The following is a 17122-nucleotide window of genomic DNA, read 5'->3' on the forward strand; positions in this document are numbered from 1 at the left end:
AATCAATACTTTCTTTTACACGGGATTATAAGTCACTGAATACCGCTAACCAGTAAAAGTTATCGATAAAAGTTATTAACAGTAAGTCAGAAAATATTATAGTGACAATAAATTTCTATTGTCAATATAAATTAATAGCTCGATTAAAAAATGAAGTATTTTAAAAAACTCTTACAGAGTCTGCAATTAAATCTGCAAAATATAAATAGTTACGACGCAGTTCAATTATTAAATTTTTATACAAATAAAATATAACATAGAATTGTAAAATTCTCTTTTAAAGAGTTATCAATTAAAAATGTATGTTGCAATTTATATTATAAAAAATATCATACATTGTTAACAAGTTTTATAATATTCATACTCCATTATATTTTTGTTTTATTCAATGGAAATTTCTATATTTTTACTTTTATTTAATAACTTTTTAGAAAAAATCAATTTAGAAAAAAATACTTTTCGAATTATTAGAATTGTAAAATTCTCTTTTAAAGAATTATCAATTAAAAATAAATGTTGCAATTTATATTATAAAAAATATACATTGTTAACAAGTTTTATAATATTTATACTCCATTATATTTTTGTTTTATTCAATGGAAATTTCTATATTTTTACTTTTATTTAATAACTTTTTAGAAAAAATCAATTTAGAAAAAAATACTTTTCGAATTATTAGAATTGTAAAATTCTCTTTTAAAGAGTTATCAATTAAAAATGTATGTTGCAATTTATATTATAAATAAATCATACATTGTTAATAAGTTTTATAATATTTATACTCCATTATATTTTTGTTTTATTCAATGGAAATTTCTATATTTTAACATTTTTATTTTTATTTAATAACTTTTTAGAAAAAATCAATTTAGAAAAAAATACTTTTCGAATTATTAGAATTGTAAAATTCTCTTTTAAAGAGTTATCAATTAAAAATGTATGTTGCAATTTATATTATAAATAAATCATACATTGTTAATAAGTTTTATAATATTTATACTCTATTATATTTTTGTTTTATTCAATGGAAATTTCTATATTTTTACATTTTTACTTTTATTTAATAACTTTTTAGAAAAAATCAATTTAGAAAAAAATACTTTTCGAATTATTAGAATTGTAAAATTCTCTTTTAAAGAGTTATCAATTAAAAATGTATGTTGCAATTTATATTATAAAAAATATCATATATTGTTAACAAGTTTTATAATATTCATACTCCATTATATTTTTGTTTTATTCAATGGAAATTTCTATATTTCTACTTTTATTTAATAACTTTTTAGAAAAAAATCAATTTAGAAAAAAATACTTTTCGAATTATTAGAATTGTAAAATTCTCTTTTAAAGAGTTATCAATTAAAAATGTATGTTGCAATTTATATTATAAATAAATCATACATTGTTAATAAGTTTTATAATATTTATACTCCATTATATTTTTGTTTTATTCAATGGAAATTTCTATATTTTAACATTTTTACTTTTATTTAATAACTTTTTAGAAAAAATCAATTTAGAAAAAAATACTTTTCGAATTATTAGAATCGAATTTCGACACAATATGTTGGAAACTATTTACATTTCAAATGCAATGACGGGGCATTATTTGACTTTTTTTTATACAAAGTATTGTAGTCAAAGCGCTTATTAAGGTCATGTGCATATCATTTGCCACTAAAGCAAATGTTCTGGCGCACTTTCAGCGAAATAATGTTGCTTAACATGTTTGTACTTTAATAAACACGTTTAATGCTGTATACGTAAGTATTTTCTAATATCTCTTTAACTATTCCAGCATTATATGTCAACAAAAATTAACATCGACCTCAATATTTGCAGTGACCGAATTTGATGCATTCTGTATGCACTTTATACAAGTGACCTAATCCATATTGTATTATAATCGATCGACGCGATATGCAAAGACATATCATAAAAAAGAATTCATGAAATTTGCGAAAAATATAACAAATTTCAATTACCAAAATATTACAAAAAAATATAAAAATTGGTTTTAACATATCCGTTTGTTATTTCTTCATGTATAATTTCTTCTCTACTTTTGTGTTTCATCATTATATAATTTCTTTTTTCAGAAAAAAATTAGAAACAAATCTATACGTCATCTAAATATACAATTCATCAATTACTAAATAAATCAATACATCTACTAATTACTAATTAGCAACTTTGTCATGTCTTTTCAATCTTTAAATAATATTTCGCAAAATTGAAACTCGCAAAGTTTTCCACGTTTGAAAAGTTTTGCAGAGAGGGAGAAAGTTTGCGGAACAAGGAGATTTCGCTTTATTATTACTCATTGTCCTCTTCTCTCTCTTTCTTTTTTCTGCCTCTCCCGCTTTCTCTTTCTCTTGCACTTCTTGCAAGTGATAATTCATTACAACATCGCGATTCAATGGTAGCAAAATAAAGTGGGGACTTACTCTCACTATTCGCAGCCGCGAACGTTTCTTTCTCTCTCTCTCTCTCTCCCTCTTTTTCTTTCTTTTTCCCTCTCTTTCTCTCGCTCTCTGGCGCGCGAAATTGCTCGCGAGGTTACTACCTCGCGAGTCCGCCTTTCGAGTTTGTCAAGCTCGCGAGTGGCGAACGGTCGAGTGCACGACGGTGTGAGACCGCTCGAGAATTTTCTTTACTCGACTTCAGTGAGAAAAATTCGGGACCATGGGTGACAGGAAGGATTTCGATGTTCAAGCGGATGTTAGCTGCGATTCGTATTACGTGCCCTCAGCTATCGAGCTTGTAGAAAGTGAGTTCCCCGGAAGTCTATGCAATAACTCCGCGAAAGTTAATCGAGTGTTAAAAGTCTTACACGAGACATAAAAGAGAGTCAAGTGGGATTATTGATAATGTCGAAATTAGTGAGGCAAAGCAACAATTATGCATGCTTATAATTTTTCCATTGTTGCATCGTCTAATAAAATTAATTATGATTGTTATGTGGTGATTGTCTGTATTTTAATGTATCTGCAAATTATTTCTACTAATAATTTTCAGTAATTTTTTGAATAAGTATTATTTTATTAGTAATGCAAATAATATTTAGTAATTACGTTCTAGTAAGATATTAATTAAAAAATATGAAATGATGATAAATGTAAATATATGGAAAAAGTGAATACAAAAATAATATAAATGTAAAAATAATTAATTATTAAATTAAATAATAAATTTAAATAGTTATTGATAAATTAGCAAATCGCTAAAAACATTTTTTAATACTCTTTGATGGAATTTTAATTATGTTGACCCATTACTTAATAGCGAAGACGATTATTGATCGACTTGACATCAATTTCTTTATTAAAAAATATCGACTGCGACGGATAACATTAAATTATTCTCGTGCTCACTTGGGATTTTTTGTAGAATAATGATCGTAGAAAGTGAGTTACGTGTTTGAACCGAGTATTGCGAGTTTTTTCTTGACGTGACAGTAATAACGTAATAATAACATTGCATTATAAATACGGAACTAAATTGTATATCAGAAATTGTTGCGATATTCTTATCTTCTTATACCAATGTAACTTTAATAAATAAAAGCATATATATATATATATAAATATATAATTTACATGTTGCGACAAACAACTAAAATTTCACAAATATTGCAAATACTCCGTGTTTCTCATTGTGAAAAATATGTAATTTTTACAATTATTAATTTATATTTATATTTATATTTTTGTAATATTATTTTGATTCTCGAAATATACATATAAATTTAATATAAAAATGTAATATAATATAATATAAAAATATGTTATAATTAATATAATATAAAATATAATATAATATAAAAAATGTTATATAATATAATATAAAAAAATGTTATAATTAATATTATTAATGATATTATATTAGTATTCTTATTTACATATATTAATATTATTTAATCAATGGTAATTCTCTTCTATTAACACATAAAACGCACGGCAGAAACTTATTTAAGGCTGCAAATAAAGTAATTTTCATATAAAATAAAAAACTTGACTGTGAAAAATTAATGTCATATAATATTAATATAATCGTTTCTTATTATTTTACAAATACATTTATGATAATAAATATACGATGTACACTTGCATCGAGCGATATGTTGGCGCATCGGTGAAAGTAAAGTCTAAGTTCACAGAGTATACATGGAGTCTTATACAAACGTATATCTGACCACTCGTCTACCTCAATTTTTCCGAAAACGTAAGGTGAAAGGAAGTGGAGAGAAATGTTAAGTTCTAAAAATATCCTATCCAAAGAATCAAATAAAAATATTTTTGTTTTCCGGAATTGACCGGAAGTAGTCGTCACCGGAGTCAATTTTCATGTCATGTAAAGTGTCGTTGGATAGAGCTTGAAAAAAGAAGCATTTTTTATTAAAACATAATCGTAGTATTTCTTCTAACCGTCGAGGAGAAACAAATAAAAAATTAAAGATTGTGTTGAAATAATAAGATAAAGTTAAGTATCCAGCAGGTATTTATAAGGTGTTTACATTGTTTAACCTTAGTGCATGCCCTTGTAGAATCACTGTCAAACAACATGTACTGAGGTCAAATAATGTAAACATCTTATATTATAAATACCTGCTGAGTACTAAACTTTATTATTTCAACACCATCAAATTTCAATTTTTCAGTTGTTTCTCCTCAATAATTAAAGATACTGCGATTATGTTCGAATAAAAGATGCTTCTTTTTTTCAAGCTCTATCCAATGACATGTAAGATTTCAAAGTTGGCTCCGGTGATCACTACTTCCGGTCAGTTCTGGAAAATAAAAATATCTTTATTCGATTCTTCGGACGGAATTTAGGAGATAACATTTCTCTCCAACTCTTCCTGTTACTTTGCATTTTTTGGAAATATTATGGACGGTCAGATACACCCTGTATATGTATATTATAAATGCAAACCTCGAAAATTTTCAAACATAACTTATGCAAATAATTTGCTTATTATTCTCTTCCGCATATTTCTTTCTCTAAGATAAATTAAAAAGAAGCTAAATATATATAGAAAGCATTTTTTCATTACTGTGCTTTCATTAATCATATAAAAAATATTGTATATATAAATTAAAGAATTTACTTAAACGAGCTAACATTAATTCAGAATGTCAAATAAAAATTTATTATTACAAAAAGAACCACATAAAACAAATTATTACAACCGTATACGTACGTTTCAACTGTACAACAATCTTTATCAATACCTTAACTTTTACATTTGATACATAATAAATTAATAAGATAATCAATATAACACATTTGAAAACGAAAGACTGAAAAACCTTAATGTTAGCTCGTTTAAGTTGGCCTTTCTTTCTGTATCTTTTATCAATTTGATTGAATTCTTACGAGCCTAAACTTCTATTATAAAATTTGTTAAAGATTTAAATAAAAAAATATAATAAGTATAAACAATACAAAATAAAATGTATAAAATATAAGCAATATCAAAATTATAAAACATAATAAAAAATACAGTATACAAAAAACAAAAGAAATTCGAGATATCTGTGATTTCTTAACACCTTTAACATATTTTCACGATACCTTGTATATCGTATACTTTACTAAAGCATTTATACCCAAGTTGTAACCGGTATATTCACATACCGGTGCGAAAGCTTTTCTCAAGGCTCAAATAAGTGACTGGCAAACTGAGTGAATCATTTTTGCAGACTTTTGATAAATAATTGTACATAATTCGCAAACATAAGTGTACAATTTGTTTTACACTACACCGTTTATTGAACGAAGAATCTAAACAATGTGACAATTCCTTCTCGATAAGCGATGCGATTATCAATTCTACTATACATATAAATATAAAATTTCAATATACACATATCCGTAAACACGTCTTAATACGTATATAATTTTTATTGATTGATGTAATCAATCGTAAATATTCACATACCGGTGCGAAAGCATTTTTCAAGGCGCAAATAAGCGGTTGGTAAACCGAATGAATCATTTTTGCAGACTTTTGATAAATAATTGTAATAATTGTATATAATTCGCAAATATAATTGTACACTAAAAAAATTATTGCGCTTAACAAAATCTGCAGTCGAATACGTGCAAATAAATATCAATGTAATAAGAACTAAACATATTATATTTATATTACAATATTATTATCAATACTGAGAGCCGATAAAAATATATTTCGTATCTGAGTTTAAATATTCTGTGTTTAACAAAATATTTAGTTGTTATAACATTGGCGTTGCAATTAAACAAAATATTTAGTTCTTATTACATTGATATTTATTTGCATGTATTCGACCGCAGATTTTGTTAAGTCAAATAATTTTTTTTTTTCATGTAGTTTGATTTACACATCACAACGTTTATTAAACAAAGAATCTAAACAATGTGACGATTCATTCTCGATAAGTAATGCGTTTATCAATTCTGTTATATATATAATTATAAAATTTTAATATACACACATTCGTACACATCTTAATATGTATATTGATGTATATTTTATTGATTGATGTAACCAATTATAAATATTCATATATTCACCTTTTCTCTATCTTCTTACGCATGAATATTGTATGAAAATGACGTCAAACTATTTTTAGATAGTCTTATCAATTGTCTGCAATTGTCTTTAGATAATAAGTTTCTTGTTATCCACAAAGCTTCCTTACGAGAATTTCTTATAACAGATTTATGAAAATATGATGAATTATGATAAGATAATATTAATTAAAATGATTATATCATAATGTTACATGAATGAATTAATTAATAAGCGATACTTTTCCTCCTTGATATTTCATAATAAAATTGCTCTCTAAGAATACGCTAAAGCTTCTTTATTCGATCAAAATAATATATAAAATTTTATTATTATATAAGTTTTATAATAATGATTTAAAATAGCAACAACTTGAAAAAATTAGATGTTTTAGTAATAGAAATATCTGCGCGTATCAACATCAATGTTTTGTGTGAATCGCGCTAACCCCATTCATTATTAGAAGAATTTTTAGTAATATTGTTCAAAAAATTTAAACATTTACTTTATCATCATTGCTTGTCACAGATAAGATTGAAAAAGAACGACAGTCATATAAGACTTATAAAACTGTTGGAAGTATCACTACGGAAATCACTGCAAATATATACAAAATGGATAAGATATTTTGTTATCATCACCATTCAAATATAGCTTCTTTTATATTCCTCCATAAAAGCAAAAATAAAATTTAAAAAAATAAAAATGCTTAATAATAAAAAATTGATAAGTATATCAATATTATAGTATGTACATATATTTTTTTATAATAAAAAATAAAAATGCTTAATAATAAAAAATTGATAAGTATATCGATATTATAGTATGTACATACATTTTTTTATAATAAAAAATAAATTAAGAGTGAAATAAGTAGAATTATTTAAAAATTGGAAATAACTTAAAAAGCAGAGAAATTATTTAAATCGTTAAATATATTTGCAGAATTTTATTTGAAAAAATCATGAATAATTTTTATCTTCTTTTTTTCAATTATTGTTTCTTTGTGTAGATTTGGATGCGTTAGGTACCGGATTGCTGAGTGCCGGATCGATATTCACAGTCATCACACTATACTTCGCTGTCGATACATGTCACAATATCGCTCACCAGAAGAACTCGAAATTTTACAAAGGGAATGTTATGATGATCCTGTCGGTGTATCCGGTCGCGAGTGTATGCAGTCTCATGGCGATTGCGGTACCAAGGTAAAAAGTAAAAGCCTATCGCAATCCACTGACGATATCGAAATTCTGAGAGAAACTTGCCACAAGCGAAGTGTAAAATAAAATCACGCGCACATGGTCATTTCTATTTCTCGTTTTTTACGTACTTGTTCATTTTAAACAATTTATCGTAAGCGATCAAAGTCGAGATATAATTCTATAACTTTACCGTATATAGAGAAATCATTAATATATTTTATTTTTAAATCTGAGTATTTAATTAGCTTTCTGTTCTTTAGAATAAAATTTCAAATTTTTTAATAAAAAAGATCCTTAACGTGTTTTAAAATGCAAAAATAAAAAAAGATAAAAATTAAATTGCCTAAATATAAAAAAAATAAATCTCTTTCAAAACAAAAATTAAAAATTGCTCAATAACTGCAATGACTAATTGATCGCAATAATTGCAATTTCCCCCAAAATCCTGTCACATTAGTTTTATAAAATTTATAAGGATAATGATGTTCGTTTGACTTTCGACAGAGGTCAGCTACTATCGGAAGCGGTAACCCAGATTTTCATAACAATCTCATTTTATCGACTCTATCTACTCCTGGTGGACGTCGGTCATCGAAAGATCAGCGAGACGCCGACGTTGATGCTGCGAGTCGGGCCCTGTTGCTGCTGGCCCTGTCTGCCCTTTCCGAACCTTCAGATGACTGACGCCAATTTGTCTTGGCTAAGAATCCTGGTCCTCCAGTTTCCTATCGTCCAGGTAAAAAAAATCTCCGTTCCTTTCTTCACGCTCCTTCACGATTATCTCGCTCTTCTTCGCGTTAAGTAATTATTTTAATTCATTCCCAGACTGATCAAAATTTATAATCAACCTTACATAATATATTGCATCGATTTTAATTTTCCGCAGAAAAAGCAGAAAATATGCAATTATATACATAATCCTGAAGATCTCATTCATAATATCAATTGTATTAATATTTAAATAAAATCAATTATATACAAGTTACATATTAAAGTAAATCTTCGTTCTTCAAATTTTGTTTGAACAGTTGAAATAAAAAAAACTTTTGACAAGCAGCACAGCGTGATTTGTTTAAAATTTTGAACACTTTTCAAATAACTTTTCGAATATTTATTTTTACGTAAAATATATAAACTTGTCACAGAATAGAATAAGAGCCAGTTATTATGGCCAAAAATTATTATTTATTACAATATATATATATAAAGATATTATTACACAAATGTTTCGGTCTTATTTAGGCCATCTTCAGTGGAATTAATATTGATACAATAAATAAAATAAATAAGAAGACGCATATTATAACAGAATTCGCATACGCAAATAGCTTGTAAGAAAATTATTTTTTTTTTTTTATTACTTCCGACCAAATTAACGACAAAAAGTGAGAGGATAAAAAGCGCAGAATCATAGTTTTTATTCGTGCTTGTTATATCAACTAGTCAAAGGATATAATCGGTATGTCCTCCAAAATTTTATAAAATTAATGTGACAGGATTTTGGAGGAAACTTACCGATTATATCCTTTGTCTAGTTGACAATAAGGACGAATTAGAACCATAACTTTCCACTTTTTGTCGTTAATTCGGCCGGAAGTAATAAAAAATAATTTTCCTACAAGCTATTTGCGTATGCGAATTTTGTTGTAATATGCGATTTCTTATTCATTTTATTCATTGTATCAATATTAATTTTACACTAAAGATGGTCTAAATAAGACGGAAACGTTTGTGTAATAATATCTTTATTGTAATAAATAATAATTTTTGGCCATAATAACCGGCTTCGGTTCTCAGTCTTTATTCTATTCCGTCATATAAATATTCCTATAATATATTTTGTGAAATCAATAAATATCCTTGAAAATATTAACACACGCGCACAATATTAAAATTAAATCAATCAGAATAAAATATTCAATAGCGAGTATTTATATATTTCAACAAAAAACACTAAAAAGTTTGGAAATTTTAGTTCAAGAATATATGTTCAAATTTCAGGGTCTCCTCTTTTTTATATTACTTTTTATGACCGCGGAGGATGCGACTCTTGCCACGCAATACAACCTATATCTTCAGCCATTCATGGTAACCAGCATATTGCTTGGAATATATGGTATAACTGTTACTACAAAGACTCTGCATGCGGTAGCCCCAGGTAATGAATATGCATATTTATTCAAGAATTCTTCAGTTAGTTTAATTTCAACAGCTTTATTTGTAGTAGTTTGCATATACATTTAATTTATTTTCATCATCCTTTTACTTTTTTTCGTAAAAATTTTTCAAAATAAAATTTAAAAAATTATATACGTTATATTAATATTATTTATATTAATAAACCACATATTTTTATTTGCCATAATATTTCCTCCATGTTCTCTTTGTTAATATATATGTATATTATAACGGAAAGATGTTTAAATTGAAAATGTTTTTTTTTATCATTTCATTAATTTTAATATAGTAATTTTTAAAATCCTACACTTATAAATCACATTCTGTACGTTCATTCAAGATAAAAATTCAGATCCAATACATTGGAGTCACCGAACAATGACAATCGTATCATTATAATTATCACAAATATCACAACGATATTATTGTTGTTACTGAGATTAATCGTTTCCATTTTCCCTCAAGTTATCTTATATCCTTTAATAACAAAAGAAATTTTTGATCAATAACTTGCTTGTTTCTGTTTCAGAGGCCAATCTACATTTAAAAACACTGGTATTGCAACTGATGCTGTTGTTCTCGAAACTGCAAGCGGGCATTATTAAGGGACTAGCTGGCGTTTTTCCGTGCAATCCACCTCTTACTCCGACCGTTTATGCCACCGGTAATATATAAGTTTTCATCTTTGTTTACTTTCATTATCTTAATTCATTTTTGCTCTCAGAAAATTAAATGCTCGGAGAAAATCGATGATTTTAATATTATAGATTAAATTAGAAATTATAATTAGACAGGTCTCACCAATTCAGAAATTTGAATCATTATCATTGTGATTATATAATGACTAAATAAGATGTATATATGAATATTAGGGTGGTCGTTAAATTGAACATCATGTTGGATGGTCATAAATCAGCTCCAAATGTAGAAAAAATAATTCTCTAATTTTTTCAGATTTTTATTTTCAGCCTTGAGTCTCCCTGTTTACACGTGTTATGTTATATTCTTATATCAGTTCATTTATTTATTCATTTATATGTTATTTAAATATTATTTATATTAATTTTTTATAAAATTTGAAAAAATACTTAATTTACTTCAGTTCTAGATGGAGTCAGCTGCAAAAGTAGTGAACAAAATTATTTAATTTTTCATAAAAGATAGTCATAAATATTATATGGGCTATTCCGCTATTTATATTATTTAACTATTTTATATTATTTTATACTATATTTTCGGTATTTTCAAATAGTTTCAACTTTTTTTCACTAAAATTTCAAACTATTTACAACAAAAATTGATGACAGAAGCAGCTGCAGAACTGTGGTATTAATAAAATTATTAATAAAATTACATGCCAACAGGGAGACTCAGGACTCAAAATAAAAATCTGAAAAAATTAGAGATTTTTTTTTCTACATTTAAAGCTGATTTACGACCATCCAACATTAAAATTTTGAAAAAACCTATATATCGACCACCCTAATGAATATATATAGTATCCTCCATAAGTTTGGAAACACTTTACATTTCACAGTTAAAGAATTGCATGGCAGCGATCTGTTATAAATAAAAATGTCATTTAAATATTTGTCATAAATAAAAATGTTATTTAAATATTTTACGATTTATTGATACGAAAAATCTACACAGATCGCTGCCATACGATTGTTTAACTGTAAAATGTAAGGTGTTTCCAAACTTATGGAGGGTACTGTAATTATGTAACATTAGAATAAATCAATGTAAATAAATAAGAATAAATAAGAATAAATAATAATAAATAAGCTGCTAGAATTGTATATAAATTATGCTACTTGTGTCTACACAACGCCATTTGTCATTTAAATTGCTATTATATCGAATTTCGACCGATAAAAGAGCATGATTTCACGGTAGCATCTTCAAATAATATGATAAGATCGTTCATCTCGTAATTCAGAATACGTCTTTCCTTTTCATTGCGTTCCGGACCCACGATCGAATATAACAAAGAAACTCGTTTCACATAGAAGACAGAGACGTCACGCAGCATCCGCACAAGCGCCAGAAAAATTCACCCGTTACACTACGTGTCGTGAATACATTTCCCTTGCTTCCAAACCGCACTGTGAGATAACGATAAGCATCGGTTTAGCAAAAAAGATTCTTTGTGCTATACATCTTACTTTATTATAATTTATATTATTATATTTTAATATTTATTTTTTTCATTAATTATCGTACTAATTATTACGACGATATATACAAGTAGCATAATTTATACAATTCCAGCAGCTTATTTATTCTTGTTTATTCTAATGTTAAATAATTAATTGTATATTTATATATACATCTATCAGTAAAATTAATTAATTGTAATATTATATATAAATTATTTTATATAAATAATTATATAATTAATTATATAAATTATATAAATTATATAAATATGATTTTGAAATTATATATCAATTCTAATTCCAATTAAAGAGCATATTTTAAAAAAATGTAAATACCTATATAAATACATATATATAAATTAATACATAACATACATATATGTAAATATAAAAATTCATGAGTTGATTTAAAGTGTGCGAGATTTTAATTGTAATTGTGGTAGATATATATAGCTGATGACAGATTTATTAATCATTTTTCTTTCCTCGATTTCAGTAACGTACAACTATATTTATATAATTATTTATATAATTTATATAATTAATTATATAAATAATTATATAATTAATTATATCAATTATATAAATATTATATAAATAATTATATAAATATGATTTTGAAATTATATCAATTCTAATTCCAATTAAAGAGCATATTTTCAAAAAAATGTAAATACCTATATAGATACATATATATAAATTAATACATAACATACATATATGTAAATATAAAAATTCATGAGTTGATTTAAAGTGTGCGAGATTTTAATTGTAATTGTGGTAGATATATAGCTGATGACAGATTTATTAATCATTTTTCTTTTCTCGATTTCAGTAACGTACAACTCACTGATGTTAGTCGAAATGCTGATACTTTGTTACGCTGCACGACTTGTATATTATGTCGACCCAGAGAAAAATCGAGAACAGGGAGAGGACAGGGCGATAGATCGAGTGTCAACGATTCGGATAGAGCCGACAAATAGCAACGATGCCAACAAGTAATTTGTAACGAGATATTCACGTAAGATTATGAAGCTGACATCAGAGATGTCGATTGTATTATATATACGTACTATTTATGTAAAAAAAATTTCATTGACGAAAAATTCGTATCTCTCGTTTCAATCAGCAGACATCGATCAATAAATTAATATTTATCGACGCGAGATAAAACGGGATTATGTAGATGTAGAGCTTATTACGTTCTTCTTTTGAAGAATTTAACTTTTAAATTTATTATTACAAATCCTCTCTCTACTTCTGCATCGTAAATTCCCTTATGTAAATGTCATTATTATAATAATATTAATTATAATTGTTATTGATTATTATGAGAAACAGTAATATTAATTAGTAGAACGATATTATAAGAGGCTCACAAATAGAGGTCGACATACTTAAAAGTCGATCATTACTTATTGTTAGACTGATTTTTTTTAAATCTGCAAATTTCAAATTTTAAATAAGTGTTTCCTTTTATCTCTTCGAGATATTATTTGTATTATTTTACTTTTTATTTTTTAAATTATCATCGCATGATGAGAGTAATTCTAGAAAGATTAGAAGAGATATCACATATTTTCCTTTTTTTAATCATTGCACGCCTAATAATCATAAAAAATGTGTTTTTAGAAAAAAATATAAAATAGAAATATAAATTGTTTCTATCAATAAAAATAAAAACAAAACTACGAAGAAATTAGATCTACAACTTTTCATTAAATGTGATGTCTTGTAAATAGTAGCTTGTATATGTATGAGATTGTAATATAATAAAATATAATAAATATATATGTATATGGATAAGATTCAAGATTTTTATTTTTTTAAGTTTGCATTTCAGATGTGATTTAAAATTAATTGCAAACAAAATTTTACATTCTCGAAGCAAATTGAAGAATATAAAAAAATACAAATATTTAGAGAGAGACAGAGAGACAGCACGTGTAAAAATAAAATTGCAAGAATTGCTTTATTATCAAGTGCGCGTTCTTTTTAAATTTGATAATCACGCAAGATTAATAAAAAATAAAAGATAGTAATGTATTTTTCTGTTTACACTTTATCGAAAGTGTCATCGCGTTCTCCGTATACTTGAAAAAATACGTTAATATTTCGATAACCTTTTCATCAGATATAATATATTAGCTATCTCTGACTTGACAACTTTTTTATCTGTCCTAGGAAAAGATAAACATCCATAGATAAGCTTACACAGCTCGATGTCTTCGCTTATTATTCTTTCGTGAATCCTTTGTATCATTTAAGCCTTTCATCCTTTGCTTGTATATGTATTTTCTTTTTCTTTCTATACCCATACAATTTTCACAAATTTATAATAATAAAATGCGAAATGTATATGAGTAGGTACGAATAAAACAAATACAATTGTTTTAAAATACAATTTAATTTTATCATAAATAAATATTAAAAATTTCTTTAATTTATATATATAATAATTTATATATATATACACACATCTATAAAGTAAAAAATAATTTTTTAAATTAAAAATTATAATAATCGTAAAAAATAAAATAATCAAAATTGTAAATTACTGACATTCTCCAAGTTAAATCATATATACATCTACATATAATCAATACAATCATTTTATATATTTAATTTATAGAAATTATTTCTTAAATATGTATATTAATTATGAAAAAAATTATTTTTAAAATGTAATAAAATTTATTATACTTAAAGAAATACTTTGAAAAAATACTTGAAAAAAATCAACGTGTTGATTGTGGGGAGAGAATATGAACAATAGTGAAAAATACTGCAGGACGAAACTGATGGGGTTGCAAAGACAAGTCGCTCCACGATTTTCCCTCACCGTCATTCTTCCACGTCCAGTCTCCACGAGAGGACAGACGATTATATCGCGCTCGAGCGCAAAAAAAAGCGAAAAAGGAACGTTCCCGGGTTCTCTCTGTGCGTCTCCTCATTTTTCGAACGATTTCAGGGGACCCTTCGTCGCCTACCTGCGACTTGGTCCACCGTAACTACAAAACACACTCTCTTCTTTCTGTCTCTCTCTTCTGTTCTTCCCTTCATACATACTAACATAAGATACAACTCGTCGTCCGAGACTTGATCCTCGACCCTCTTCACAAGACGCGATCGTGATCGAGCTTTACAGCCGTAATAGATTTAACAGTTTCCTTAGGAGGCTTAGGAAGAGGGAGTGTAGCAAGAAAAAGGAAGACTTGCCGAAATTCAATGCCTTTTTTTCCTTTTCTTAGTTTCCGCGCGAATAAATCGGAGACTGCGGAGTTCGAATTCTATCGGATTGAAAAGCGAGCAACTTCTCGGATAATTCCATATTTTCATGAGTTATTCACGCGATTATTATAATTTTTAATTAAAAATGATTTTTTTTATATTATAGATGTGTATATATAAATTATTATATATGTAATATAAATAAATATTATATATATAGTATATAATAATATAATATATTGTATATATAATATAATAATATAATATATATATATATAAATTAAAGAAATTTTTAGTATTTATTTATGATAAAATTATAATTGTATTTTATAACAATTATATTTGTTTTATTCGTACACATTTCGCATTTCATTATCATAAATTTCTAAAAATCATATGGGTGTAGAAAAAAAAAGAAAATTTTGTAAACTCATATATTTTGATATATTGATAATATGCGAATAAATAGAACATATCTAATAAGCGGAAAATGAGAAAAAATGTGTTTTCGTGTATCGATATCTTATCCGTACAGCTTCATCATTCCGAAAGGGACGCTGCGGCCTGCAGGTTGAAAAATTACCGCGTCGTAATTCCTCGATTGCTGATTGGTAATCTTCTACGGTGGGACTAATTAAGGCACTACCCGCGTCTCAAATGGGGCGTTCAAATTGTTTTCTATGCCGTCCATCTCGTTTCCCGACTAGATAGCCTTGGGGAAGACGGGATAAAAAAACTAGCTGGATGATATTTCGCGAACTAATGAGCCGACCCTAGCGAATTTTAACATAATCATCCTTATGATTTATAATAGGAGATCGTCCCTTCTCAAGCATTCCTCTCTCGCGTCGTGTTATTTCTATCTCTTCTAAAGTTCATTATGTATATCTCAAATCCCAACTTGTTATTTTATTTTTTATTATAAACTTAATATATAAATATATATAATTTCGAAAGAGAAAGAGAGATTTTCTTTTCTAATTTCTTGGAATTATATATGTAAAAAAATATATCGAAACAAAGAAATCTATAGGATTCTCCCCTCTTTTTTTAACAAAAAATTTATATCCAATTATATACTGTTAGAGATTTTCTCTCTCTTTTCTTCATTATTAAATCAATCACTAACAACCGACTTTTTATTATCTGTTTTTCAAGTAACTTGCGGTAAAATTTACGTTTAAATCACTATTGTATACTAGATATCATTATATGTATATACTAGATAAAGATATATGCGTCACAGACATTTTAATTGCCCCATAGAACTCGCTGTAATTGCCTTAATGATTAATTACTTCATTCAAGAGAGAGAAAATGTTACATGCATTTTCCTATGTAAAGTAAACATCTACTGAACGCAATCAAATCCTTCACCGATTTCCTAATCCCATTCCGGCGCGTCTATAAATTCTTTTATCTTTGTCACGGTTTATTTCATTCTGAGATCCACACATATATTTCTGATACTTAGATTAACATTCACAATCTAGTCATTATTATTATTTTATCAAACCATTTAATTTTTAATTAATATAATTATTAATTCAGTTAATAAATTATATAACGACATGTAACAGATAACACCAATCTTTTGAAATGAAAGAAATCTAAGTTCACTAATTCGGAAACTAAGATTTGACTAAAAGATTTTTTTCACGAGCGGCAAATGGAAATCGTCGGTTTATGGTTATTTTATCTACGGAAAACCTGTCAGAAAATTATGCTCCTAGAATTTTCATTCTTCGATAAGGAGCGACCATCTGTTGCACGTGATAGATCGG

At 26.5% G+C, this 17122-nt stretch overlaps 1 protein-coding gene across 1 annotated transcript; it reads left to right on the forward strand.

Annotated features, from left to right (window-relative positions):
* The first annotated feature begins 2551 nt into the window (after window positions 1-2551).
* LOC114936266 (organic solute transporter alpha-like protein) lies at window positions 2552-13913 on the forward strand. The gene is made up of 6 exons (XM_029309414.2): window positions 2552-2770; window positions 7572-7767; window positions 8269-8500; window positions 9766-9922; window positions 10472-10606; window positions 12940-13913. The coding sequence occupies exons 1-6, from the start codon at window positions 2686-2688 to the stop codon at window positions 13107-13109; spliced, it is 975 nt and encodes a 324-aa protein (XP_029165247.1). The 5' UTR covers window positions 2552-2685; the 3' UTR covers window positions 13110-13913.
* The last annotated feature ends 3209 nt before the right edge of the window (window positions 13914-17122 follow it).

This window comes from Nylanderia fulva, unplaced genomic scaffold (genome assembly GCF_048542155.1).
Source record: "Nylanderia fulva isolate GAGA-0341 unplaced genomic scaffold, ASM4854215v1 Scaffold4, whole genome shotgun sequence".
Classification (NCBI taxonomy): Eukaryota; Metazoa; Arthropoda; class Insecta; order Hymenoptera; family Formicidae; genus Nylanderia; species Nylanderia fulva.

What these genes read in the sequence shown, in the direction of transcription:
- LOC114936266 (XM_029309414.2), top strand. Translation starts at nt 2,686, where the DNA reads ATGGGTGACAGGAAGGATTTCGATGTTCAAGCGGATGTTAGCTGCGAT. An exon ending in AGCTATCGAGCTTGTAGAAA is followed by an intron (nt 2,771 to 7,571) that starts GTGAGTTCCCCG and finishes TTCTTTGTGTAG; the next exon opens with ATTTGGATGCGTTAGGTACC. An exon ending in ATGGCGATTGCGGTACCAAG is followed by an intron (nt 7,768 to 8,268) that starts GTAAAAAGTAAA and finishes GACTTTCGACAG; the next exon opens with AGGTCAGCTACTATCGGAAG.